General features: G+C 40.1%; 1 protein-coding gene across 4 annotated transcripts in view; it reads right to left on the reverse strand.

Annotated features, from left to right (window-relative positions):
- Positions 1-12444, reverse strand: part of myo3b (myosin IIIB) — a 171700-nt gene that overhangs the window by 8994 nt on the left and 150262 nt on the right. For all 4 annotated transcript variants that reach the window (XM_088352866.1, XM_088352869.1, XM_088352868.1 and 1 more), the window contains 3 exons: positions 7030-7130; positions 6597-6643; positions 6145-6291 (listed from right to left, as the gene is read on the reverse strand). In XM_088352866.1, coding sequence (XP_088208992.1) covers positions 6159-6291; positions 6597-6643; positions 7030-7130 — 281 coding nt within the window. In that variant the 3' untranslated portion in view covers positions 6145-6158. The remainder of the gene's footprint in view (positions 1-6144; positions 6292-6596; positions 6644-7029; positions 7131-12444) is intronic.

Consider the following 12444-nt stretch of genomic DNA (forward strand, 5'->3'; position numbering starts at 1 on the left):
CTTCTCAACTAACTATGACACCACATTAAAACACTGCTAGTGGTCTGTACTAATAACGCTTTGACATTTTCCTTTTTTTGAAGGGGAGTGTGAATCCGAGAAGAGGGACGCATTATTATTCGTGCAATTTAATTGCAGTTGCCACTTCTCAATACTGGAACTTAGGAACAGAACTAAGAAATGAGAACATTCAAGTTCAGTGCTGCATTGAGTGAGGAAGTTTGTGTTTTCCTCGAGCACATTTTCAAGTCAATTTACTTATTTTATATACTGTAAAATTTGGACTATAAGCCGAGACTTTTTCCCCAAGCTTTCAATCCTGCGGCTTATGCAACGATGCAGCTAATTTATGCATTTTGTCTAACGGCCGCCAGGGGCACCCAAGCAGCAAAGGTAAGAGTGAAACAGGTGAAAAATGTGTCGAGGAAGACAAAGTTTCATGTAACTTTGGGCTTTGGGCATGAATAAAACTAGCAAGAACAGACCCTCATCGTGAAAAAGGTGTCAATCGAAAGGGAAGGGCAGACGACCATTTTGGGAATAATTTTACAACTCTGTTATTCTGTAAATGGAAATAATGTGGCGAAATGAATAGATTACAAGAAGCAACGTCCAACGAAGCAGAAAGGTTTAAGGCGGATTTCTACTTATATGTCAGCATTAGAGTGTTTTGGAGTAAATGTTTTACACAGTTGAATTCTGTGTATTGTCTTTGATGTAACAAAGCCTTTTTCATAGACATTCAAAGAAGTTGAAGACGGGTCATGGGACGTCCTGGTGAGTTATGCTGGCTTCATAGTTTTCGGTTATCTTGTTTCAGACTGACCGTGATGTTTCTCTGAAATGGTCATCATATCTTCAATCCCAAGAGTTTAATCTTTCCAATGATATGTGGCATGACGTATTTCAGTGACTGGCGGGCCGGCGCAAGATTAAGGGGTTAAGGTATTGTATATTATTAAAACTCTTTCTCTCTTTGTACCGTCTTACTTTGTAAATATCTCATGTTTCAATGTGGGCACATGTGGCCTGTAGTCAGAACCGTGTGCACAAAATGTTTTTTCCTTTAAAAATGTACTGGGTGCGGCTTATAATCAGGTGCACCTTATAGTTATAATTTTACTGTACTAGTGCCGTATTTATTCATTTATAATGCACACTCCTACTTTTTTACAAAAAATCGGTACAAACTAGGACATTACCTCCAGAAGCATGATGAATGCGGGAAAATATGTAAGGAGCCAACTAAAGTTGAGGAATTATTGATATCTTATTCAAATGGACAATCTATAAAGAGGGTTATCTCAAAATTTTGTAAAACTACAAATGGATCTCAGTAATAATCAGATGGAGGTTAAGGAGTAATAGGAACTTTAAGCAAATGAGTGATGAAAGACAACGATTGGGAGAAAACTTTGAAAGAGGGACACAGAATAACCAGCAGTCCAACATAGAGGGAGTTCGAATGGAAAGTAATAATGCGTTACTTCTCATCTCATCAGCTGCACCGCTTATCCTCAGTAGGGTCGCGGGGGTGCCGGAGCCAATCCCAGCAATCATCGGGCAGTGGGCAGGGGACACCCTGAACTGGTTGCCAGCCAATCGCAGGGCACACAGGGACAGACAACTCGCTCGCTCATTCACACCTAGGGACAATTTGGACCGGTCAATCCACCTGAAATGCATGTCTTTGGAATGTGGGAGGAAACCGGAGTGCACGGAGGAAACCCACGCAAGCACGGGAGAACATACAAACTCCGCACAGTGAGTCCGGTAGCTGGATTTGAACCCACACAGGAGGTTCCCACGACCTTGGAACTGTGCCGCACACGCGCTAACTACTGCGCCGCCGTGCGTTACTTCTATCACTTCAAGATATAAGAATACAATTTATGTTGGCGGAACTGTGGGAGGGTCAGGGGATTTCACGCATAAATTCTGGAATTTCCCTGTGGTAGTAAATTTCTGGAGAAGTATTTAGACAGAAATAAAATTAATTATTGGTTGGGAGTTGCAGTTGGACCCAGTGACCTATGTATTAGGAATTTTGCCAGAAGAATTATTCCAGCTCAGTAGCCTAGATGGTAGGGCGCCCGCTTTGAGACTGGGAGGTCGCTGGTTCGCGCCTCGGCCGAGTCATACCTAAGACTTATAACATTGGTAAAATGGCGGCGCCCTCTGTTGGCTGTGGCTGCATCGGCTCGCTACAACGGGTCAGGTGTATCGACATTTCGTTCTTACAAAGAATGACAATACAAAGGAAATTATTATTATTATTATTATTCTTAGTTGACTTCTGAAGTTATATGCTGACATCAGCAAAATACTTGATTTTGATTCTACACATAGAGCAAAAATAGAAATACAGAGAATGTAATTTATTTGAATAATAAATCACCAGTGATAAATATTTTGTAATTGATTTTAGTCTCAAATAATATATTAATTGTTGCACCTGTATTAGAAGTTATTTGGTTGCTTATTTGCTCAATCGCTGCTGTCCAAAAGTACAAAAAGCACACACGTATAAAGACAACATACCCGCGTTTGACCTCAACAATACTAAAAAAGTGAAGTTGGATAACCTCAGGCCACTTTAAAGCCAAAGCTAAGTGAAGGCGGCCTCGCTATCTAGGCACAGCTCTAATGTTTTCCCCTATGAATATAAGCACCATCAGATCCTCAGTCATACCACCCTACTCTTCCTATTAAGATCAAAATCTCCTCTTGGGCCCCCGGGTGTCAACAAAGAAAGATACAGTAAATGATATGCAAATCGAAGGAGGTGTGGGGGAGAGGATCGGAAATCGACTCGCTGGGCCTAAATTTCTGACTCACAAATTAAGTATTTAGGAAGGAATTTGTGAGTGAGGTTAGTTCCTGTCTGTGTGGTGGTGATTTCACAGCAAAGCTTCTCTTGACTACTGGAAGATCACAGTGAGAAGAACATGTGCTGAGAGTTTCTGAGCCTCAAAAGGATTTGTCTTTGGATCTGTGTTGACAGCTTAATGAAATGCTTTTAACACCACTGAGATTGAGGCCTCGCGTTTGCAGGAAACAATTCTGGAACTGATTGAATTTGTTTTGCTTGATTTAATTATGCACCAATGTTTACAATGATAATCTAATAGCGGAGAGGTGGAGTTCTGTTGAACTTTTGCTCTGTAGAAACTAAAACCTTGTGGTCAATGTTCCCTCTAATTTTCCACGGGTCTGAGCATTCACACAAAGTCGGTGAGCAACGCTTGAAACAACAGTGAGCAACCATAATCCCAAGTGTGGCAAGATAATTAATGATCAAACATGTCCAAAACTTGACATCAAGTTACATTTTGCTGAGTTTCCGGCAATGCAAAATTATTTTTCTCTTTTGAATGAATTGACTCATGTACTATTGCAAAGGTTGTATGGCCTACAAACGTCGTTTGTTCTTACAATTCTTTCACAAGATATCCATTTCTTTTTATTTCCTGATATATTTTGTCGCATAATATTAACATTTTTGGGGGCTCATTTAGTCGGTTGTAAGATACAGAACTGCACTTAATCACATTTTTTAGTGGAAGTACAATGTTGGCAACAAGATTCTCTTGATATAATTGGAAATTATTTGAATGCAACACAAACTTTTTCTTCTTTTTTCCGTGTTTTTTTTTCTACTTTTTTTTAAAATTCCTTTAAAAAAAGACTCATTGTGTTTATTTTTTCCAAGCTGTTACTTTTTTCTTTTTGTTCTCTATTTACTTTTTTCTTACATTTCTTTCTTTTCTTTTTTTCTGGCTTTTTTCTAAATCTTTCCTTCTTTTTTTCTCTTCCTTTTGTTTTTTCTCAGCTTTTCACTACTTTTTCATTTTGGTATTTTTTTCTTTTTTGTTCTATTCCCCTCTTCCTTTAAGTCATTTTGTGCATAATTTTACGTAATATTTGGTCATGTTATGATTAAAGAAGCAAAAACAACCTGAAGACCTGTTTAGGACCCGAAAGAGCCGGTTCCTTTAAGTGAGCCGAGCCGAAGAAGCCGGTTCTCGACAAACTACTGACTTTACTTTTCAACTTCGTTCGACATTGACTTCAAAATATCGCATTTAGGACACAACGTCAGGGGAACCCGTGTATTTTCACCTTCATGCACTGTAACTTTGACTTAAGTCGTTTCTTAATTAGTAATTTTGAGCCCTCATTTTTGTGTGCTGGCTAGATTTTCTTGTGCGCTGAGCATGTGCGAGCAGTGCGCAATTGCGCACGTGCGCATCTTAGAGGGAACGCTGCTTGTGGTTCATAGTGATAGTAATTTTGGCCCAGCTCTCTGGTGCCTTGTGCACATTATGATGAGGTAGAGAGGAGACACAACCAAATTGTACTACTACTTCTTTAGAAAGTCATACATATTCCAATGAGCATAGATGCTAAGAATCTTTCTATCAAGTAGTGTCACCTGTTTAAATATTATAACGTAGCGTCAATGACTAAATATCAGATTTGAACACTGGCGGCACGGCGGTTAGCAAGCAGCCCCACGGTGCTGATATTCAGGGTTCAAGTCCAGTTACCGCAACCTCCCTGTGTGGAGTTTGCATGTTCTTCCTGTGCCTGCGTGGGTTTCCTCCTGGCACTCCGGTTTCCTCCCACATTCCCAAAATATGCATGTCGGGTTAGTTGGCCGGACCAAATAGTCCCTAGGTGTGCGTGAGTGTGTAAATGGTTGTCTGTCGCTCTGTGCCCTGCAACTGGCAGGCAACCAGTTCAGGGTGTCCCCTGCCCACTGCCCGAAGATGACTCGGATGGGCTCCAGCACCCCCGTGACCCTACTGAGGATAAGCGGTGCAGATATTGGATTGATCACTTTCAGCCTGATGATAATCGGGCATCCCTAAGTCTTAGTATAAATGGAAATACTTTCCGCACTATCGTTCACACTTTTTGGGGTTTATTAGCTGAGTCTGCAACATATGCTTCGAAGGATAAACAAAAATGCTCCATTATGCTCTGCCGGCGCCAAAAATAATCGTTCTTAATTTCAAGGAAAACTAGCAGCTATAATAGCTTTTGCCGCCTTCATCTGAGCCTAAAACTAGCTTACTTTATGTTAAAAACAGTGGTGCAGAATTTTTGTGTTGTCACTGTTTCTTCTTCTACACTACAAATTTACATCGGCTTTGCGACAAAACATTGCTCCAGCTTATATGCTGAAAATTAGCTGTATTTTCTTCTGCACAAAAAAAATATTGTCTTTTTTAGCACCAAAAGTGAGGATCTTCTTTTTCTACACAAAAAATTATCGTTGTCTTTGTTTGCGCAAATTTTTTTCTGCTTATATGCTAAAAGCTATCAAAGATTTTGTGCAGAAAACTAGCAGTGTCTTCTTCTACATCAAACAGTAGCTTCTACTTCTACCCTAAAAAAATAGCTTTCTCTTCCTTTGCTTCTGCTTATATGCTGAAAACTCACAGTGTCTCCTGCACAGAGAGCTAGCATAGTCTTCTTCTAGTATCTGTATTGTTGGCCTTCATTAACGAGATCCGGCTCATCTTTGAAGAGTGGGATGACGCTTTACACCCCAAAGAAATATTGCCTAGAAGATGAAGGTGCTGTATCTGAGTCAGTTTAGGAAGCTTCTTCTTCTTCTGGTAACCATAGAAACCAGTACTATCTGTTTCATGTGGGGGAGCAAACCCTACCCAAAGACTGGCTTAAAGAGGGATGGGCGCCGCCAGGCTGTACTTGCCCAAGACACACTACAGGAAGTGGTGTAGTTTGGACTTGATTCAGTCATGTTAGGTAGTCATGTTAGTATCTTTGAATTCTGTAGTTTCTAGTGCATTTGATATAACTTTCTTTTGAATTAATGAATGGCATTTTCCAGTAAATACATCCTTTAATTATTTAGCGTCTACATTCATGGGATCTGCTTCTCCGGCCACGCTAGAACCAGTCAAATTCTGCCAAACAGGTATTCTATTCTTGTTCTTCAGTTAGCAGCCGTCAGTGATTCATTGCACTCAAAAAATGACATTGCATTCTAAACGTGATCTGTAAAGGAGTCGTGACTGTCGACTCCGCTCCCAGAGAGGATTAAAAAGCGCCGGCACAGATTGTGCGCTGCACGTCCAACAAGGAGGATGTTCTTTGGAGTGTCTGTCTTACCGGCTGACGTGATGTTAAGGCTGAGCTGCAGTTAGAACGGGTGGGGCTGTAGCAGGGGCTAGGCTTTCGCAATCTTCTTCCGGGATGGACTCCACCATTGACAGTAATTTGTAGTACTCGTCCTCGCCGTCCAGCTTTTTGATTTGACTGGAAGCAAGAAATGACTTTTGGTTACCGTCAGTCGCCTATCAAAGCTATTCCATAGGGTTCCTAATCGCTATGATGTGCCGCCGCTGTGTCATTTATAGAACAAATTCCAGTCAGACCTTGAACAATTAAGACAGTGGCACTGACAAAACCGCGAGACGTAGCTCTCTAATGACGCTTGTTATTTTTGTTCGCTCCATTTACATTACAAGACAACAAACTGGGTTGCTGCAGGTTCTCCGTGGCCCACAAAGGGCCCGCTCCGTTTCCACCCGCACTCAGCTAGTAGGAAAGCAGTTATTTACCCAAGTTTTCTGGGCTTCCTCTTGCTCCCTTGGTAATCCAGAGTTCTCTGAGGAAAGGGCCGAGAGCACACAGTCAAAAGATGAGCCGAGAGTCATTAATTTTTAATTCAAAGTGATTTTGTGTTGAATGCGAGCAGATGCTGATAATATCAGAAGTCACAGCATAATTTTTTTTCCCTGATCAAAGGGCTCAAGTGAGTCTGATGAAGTGTGCATCTTGCTCAGCTTTGATAAACCGCATCAATTATTCACCGTGAAGGCAGACATCCTGACATGAAAGCAACAGATAAAGAGCATAAGCACATGTTGGAGACAAGGCGCATAGCCTATGTTGGCGTGGGGGGCGAGCGGGGCTCTGGCACAGGTACCTTTAATTGTATTATCATGTGCAAGCAAAGTCAGACAAAGGCTTTTATGGCTACTTTGAACTCACATTTAGTTGGTTGTAGTACAGGCTGTCTTCGGGGCTGTTCAGCAGCTTGGGCTGTTGTCCCCGCCGGCGAGGGGTCCTCTGCTGAAGCTTTGTGTCTGGACCTGCAACAGAAAAAAAGCGGGGCGGGACTCCAATTTATCATTCCGAGAAACCCCCTAAAAATGAAGTGTCAACAGAGGGAAAAAAAATAGCAGACGAATCTTGACAGTATGTTATTGACAGTCATTTGCTGTACAAAATAAAATTTGCCTTATACTTAATTGTCATTAAAAACATATTAGCTAAAATATAACAGTCTTCACAAAATGAGATCACGGTTGTCCCTAGATTTTTGCCGTTAATCCGTTTCATAACCAATAAATAAGGTTAATTTTTGTAATGTAGGGTTACCATATATAGTATTTCAAAACACAATCAGTTTACATAACAGTTTCCTTCATTCAGAATATTTTAAACGCAAACTGTAGCTTACTCCATAAAAAATAAAATATATATTTTTTTAATTTGTGCCCCCAAGAATAAAAATGCTACGGTCCATAATTACTGGATGCAACAGCTGCATCCATCTATATAAAGTAAGTCTTTGCTCCTGGAAAGCCATGTATGAGTACAACTTGTGGGCAGATGTGGCGCAGCAGTGGACCTCCTTTCAGGTTAATTGGCCGGTCCAAATTGTACTTAGGTGTGAATGAGTTGTCAGTCTCTGTGTGCCCTGTAACTGGCTGGCAACCAGTTCAGGGTGTCCCCTGCCCAGTGCCCCAAGATAGCTGGGATGGGCTCCAGCACCCCACGGACCCTACTGAGGATAAGCGGTGCAGATGATGGATGGATGGATGGATGGATAATGCATCGTCTATCAAGTCGGACTGCTAGAAAACCTGGCAACAATTTCAAGCATTTACAAGCACTTCAGCCAAAATATAAGAACTTTTCAAACTTTGAAAACACAACCATGAAATTTAAGCATTCAAGGATTTCAAGGACCCATACAAACCTTTTGTATCTCTAATTTCAAATATTATTGTTTAGGGCTGCAACAACTAATCGATACCATCAACTAAAATTGATGATTAAAAGGGTAGGCGACTTATTATCTCGTTAAATTGTTGTATCAAGTGATTTATGAGCCACCAAGTACGTTAAATCAATGCAAACACCATGCACACCATTCCGTTGTAACGCTGGGATTTGTAGTACCGTAGTATGTCAGGCAGAGGGCGCCAAGACCTTCTTTCTAAAAAAAGTTACGTTACAGTTTTAAAATCGTAAATATTTACTATTGTATCATTTACAAACAAAATGGCATAACATTTAAACTTTGTTGTGTTTGGCTGTTTCCTCATAAAACAAAGTTAACAATTTCCAAAGGAACAAAAAGTGCTGTAGAAATACAAATAAAAAAATAAAAACAGCTAAATAAAATAAAGTAAAAAGAAAAATGATAATAATGACATGTTTAACTCTACCCAAGGGGCAACTCTTGAGCATATTTCATTTTCATATTGGGAATGTCCGTCATATTCCAAAATGTAACATTTTTAACAATTTGAGAAGTGTGTTTGTTTACATCTTGGGTAGATATTTTTCTGGATGAAAAAAAACATACACATAAATTCAAATTTATTGCTCTTTCTTTTTTTGTTTTGTGTAAGTTCAAATATAATATGACCTTTTTATAAGGTGGTAGGAAAAGAGTATATTACATACACATGTATTTCTATGTATTTTTGTTCATTGTCAAGTTAAATGACCAAGACTTTTTACCTTTTTATACTACGTAAGATTTTCTTGTTTTGTGCACTATTCTTTTATCAGTCCAAAACTTCAATATTTGAATGAAGAGGTAATTAGAATTGTGTTTAAGAAATCCAGTTCATCGATTAATCGATAAAAAAAAAATCAAACGATTAATTGATTATGAGATTAGTTGCAGCTCTATTATTCCAAATCTTTTATTAAGCGGAAATATATTATTAAATATTTATTTTTATATAGCCCTGCAACTGGCTGGCAACCAGTTCAGGGTGTCCCCTGCCCACTGCCCGAAGATAGCTGGGATGGGCTCCAGCACCCCCGCGACCCTACTGAGGATAAGGGGTGCAAATAATGGATGGATATATATATATATATATATATATATATATATATATATATATATACACACATACATATATAATATAGGGCAGCATGGCGGCTGAATGGTTAGTCTGCGGCACAGTTCTGAGGTCATGAGATCGAGATCTTGTGTGGAGTTTGCATGTTCTCCCCTTCCTTTGTGGGTTTCCTCTGGGCACTCCGGTTTCCTCCCACATTCCAAGAAACATGCATGTCAGGTTAATTGACCGCTCCAAATTGTCTTAAGGTGTCAATAAATGAGTGAGTTGTCTTTCCCTGTGTGCCCTGCGACTGGCTGGCAACCAGTTCAGAGTGTCCCCTGCTCACTACCCGAAGACAGCTGAGATGACTTCCAGCACCCCCTGCAACCCTACTGAGGATAAGCAGTGCAGATAATGGATGGATGGATATCATTTATATATATATATATATATATATATATATATATATATATATATAAAATACTTAAAATGAAAAATAATTCTGGTTTTATTTTCTTATTTTACCAGTAAAACAAAAAGACCAGCCAGTGTAACAAAAAACATTTTTTGACAGTGAAGAATTGCCGGCAGTTATCCATCACAGAATCTGGTGAAGCCAGACGCTTTGATAATAAAGTATTCATGTTTGGCGTCAAATACCGTTTCATCTTCTTTGCTGACGTCCAGGAGACCTTTTCTTCACGGCGGCTCGGCCTCTCCGTGCATTGACGGAAGCTGAATCTGCTTTTTCCGTCCCAATGTTACTTTGTACTCGCTCGAAACCGACCTCATCACATCTCAGTCATATACATCAAAGTGCACACGCAGCCCCCCTCCCCAACCTATCTTTTCAGCGTCTTTCTTAACATTCTTCGAAGCGGCGCGAGGTTTACTGCAGTCACGCCTTGTAAATGGCTAAAAAGTTCTCGTCAGCTAACGCTAACAGCAAATCTTTTCTCTGCCGGCACTCGAGGTGCGGATCGTGCCCCCTTTTAGTATTATTACTAAATGGATATGTGCACTGCGGTGTAAATAAAAGAACTGACACGGTTCGTCAGCAGGAAGTGATACCTAAAGCTTCTTTTTGACTCCATGGTCTTGACCATGTTTGACTCTTACAGAAAAGTTCCAGACTCAAAAGAAGTGCAAAGTGGAGGAAAAGCTGTTATTTTTGTAGCTTTAAATATACTTGCAGAATATGTATGTATAAAGATATGTCATTCATTTTAAAAATGGGTTTGATAGACAAAGTATTTATTCCCCTGAAATTGCATCAAAGTACTTAATTGCAACTTTGGCATTTTCTTTTGTTTTGCTGGTGGATGCCCACGGAATACGGATTTACGGGAAATACAAATAATACATGCCATTATAAAACCTGTTATTTTCAATTCTTTAACAAAAAAATAAGGTAGCTGAAAAGTACAAATAGCTGGAGTTGTTTTGGGCTGGTGTAAGTGGCTGACTTTTGCAACTAAGCAGGAGAAGCTACTAAAAAGGAAGGACGGTGACACTTAGTGACAAAGCTTTGTTTATACTGGGGATCAGCAACTTGTGGCTCGAGAGCTGCATTCGGCTCTCTGGCACTACCATTTGTGTCCCTTGGGCTTTGCTGAAAAATGTTTAGAAATGGAAAAAATGGATGAGGAAAAACCTTTTTTCTTGAAAAAGGAAAAACATGCATTTTCAATGCTTTAAAAAAATTTCTAATACATATTCAACATTAAGTGACTAACTTTTTTGTATGAAGTCCTTTTTTATTTAAAAGGGCTTTTAAAGGCTTCTGCAGTTTCCACAAAATTAGTTTATTTTATGCATGCTTATCCCGGATTTAAACAAAGCAGCCAACAATCACAATAGTGGCTAGCCATAGCAGGTGATTCCTTAACATGAGAGGCTAGAAAAAGAAACAATGGAAAAAAGTAATGGAAAATGATAAGCACCAAAAGTCTTAATTGATATTTGGCTACCATCACATGCAGAACTCAGTGGTGAAGGGCTATTGAGTGGTAATAGCACCACCTGGACCTGTTACCTTTGCAAAATCATCACCAGTTAAAACGGTAGCGCTGACATAGCCGCAAGACGTAGCTTCCTTATGACGCTTGTTATTTTTGGTCGCTCCATTCACATTACAAGACAACAAACCGGGTTGGAAAGGTGTTTCTACCACACACTGTGTTCTTCTGAACTTTTCATCTGGGCTTCCGTAGTAGTAAGATGGCGGCCAAACATGTTACTTTCATTAAAGGGCACGTCAAGATGATTAGGTATTTCCTAAATAAACTCAATTGTTGTGAAGAGCCTGAGTGAGATTAGTCAGCATCCTAATACAGAGGCCATGATGTTTTTGTACTAAGAATCCCACATCATACATGTGCTTGTTAGCTTCTCCACTATGGAAGAAAACTTGGCCCTAATCAGTTGTCATCTCTGCAAAGTTTTTCCATCTAGTCTCACCTAGACCCAAGAGATCCCAAGGTACAGACGTTTCATGTGGCAGGGGTAAAGGTGTTACTACCACGCAATCTAGTTGTCTTCCTACCAGTCACACACTTACCACCTGGTAGCTAGCGAAAGGCGCGGTCCTTTTTTACTTTAGCGACGACTAAGCTGGTATGTGTCATGTCCTGCACGGTTGGCATGGCGCCCAGCTGGCCCCGCTCCTTGACACCGGCTGAGCTGCATTTCCTGATTACTCCTATGGGTACTTAAACACGCCTTTTGGAACTGCCCTTGGCCAGATCGTTGTTTACCCTTGTTGAAAACCTGTTCATGCCTGTTTGATACCTGTTTAAGCTTGTTGTGCTTGTTGTACTTTGTTGCACTTCGGTGTAACATTCTGAGAGATTCCTGCAAGTTCTGTTTAATCCTGTTAAATGCCTAGTCTGTAGTTTTGCCTAAATTTGAGCCTGCTTTGTTTTGTTTTTGGTCCGTTTGTGTGTTGGACAACTTTTCTTTCTCAATTAAAGTGACAGATCGTCTACGCAAATAAGTTCCAACTTCCTGATTCCCGGTCCGTTTCATGACAGTATGAAGAGTGAGCTGTAGTTTTCCATCATGTGGTGTGTCTTGGGCAAGTACAGCCTGGCCCATCCCGCTCCAGACAGTTTTATTTAAAATTTGAATGTACTGTGAAGTGTTTTGTTTAAACGAATGCAGTAATTTTGAACTACTAGGGGTCGCAATATAATAAACACTGGGGCTTTAAAACGAAACATATATGTTTGATGATCATTGTTTAGAGCAAACGTTCAGAGTTGCAGTTAAAGCGAGATAATTGCTATTTAAATCTCAGTTGGATATTTTCCTCAAAGTG

Source organism: Urocampus carinirostris, chromosome 14, assembly GCF_059441175.1.
Source record: "Urocampus carinirostris isolate Australia breed hairy pipefish chromosome 14, RoL_Ucar_1.0, whole genome shotgun sequence".
Lineage (NCBI taxonomy): Eukaryota > Metazoa > Chordata > Actinopteri > Syngnathiformes > Syngnathidae > Urocampus > Urocampus carinirostris.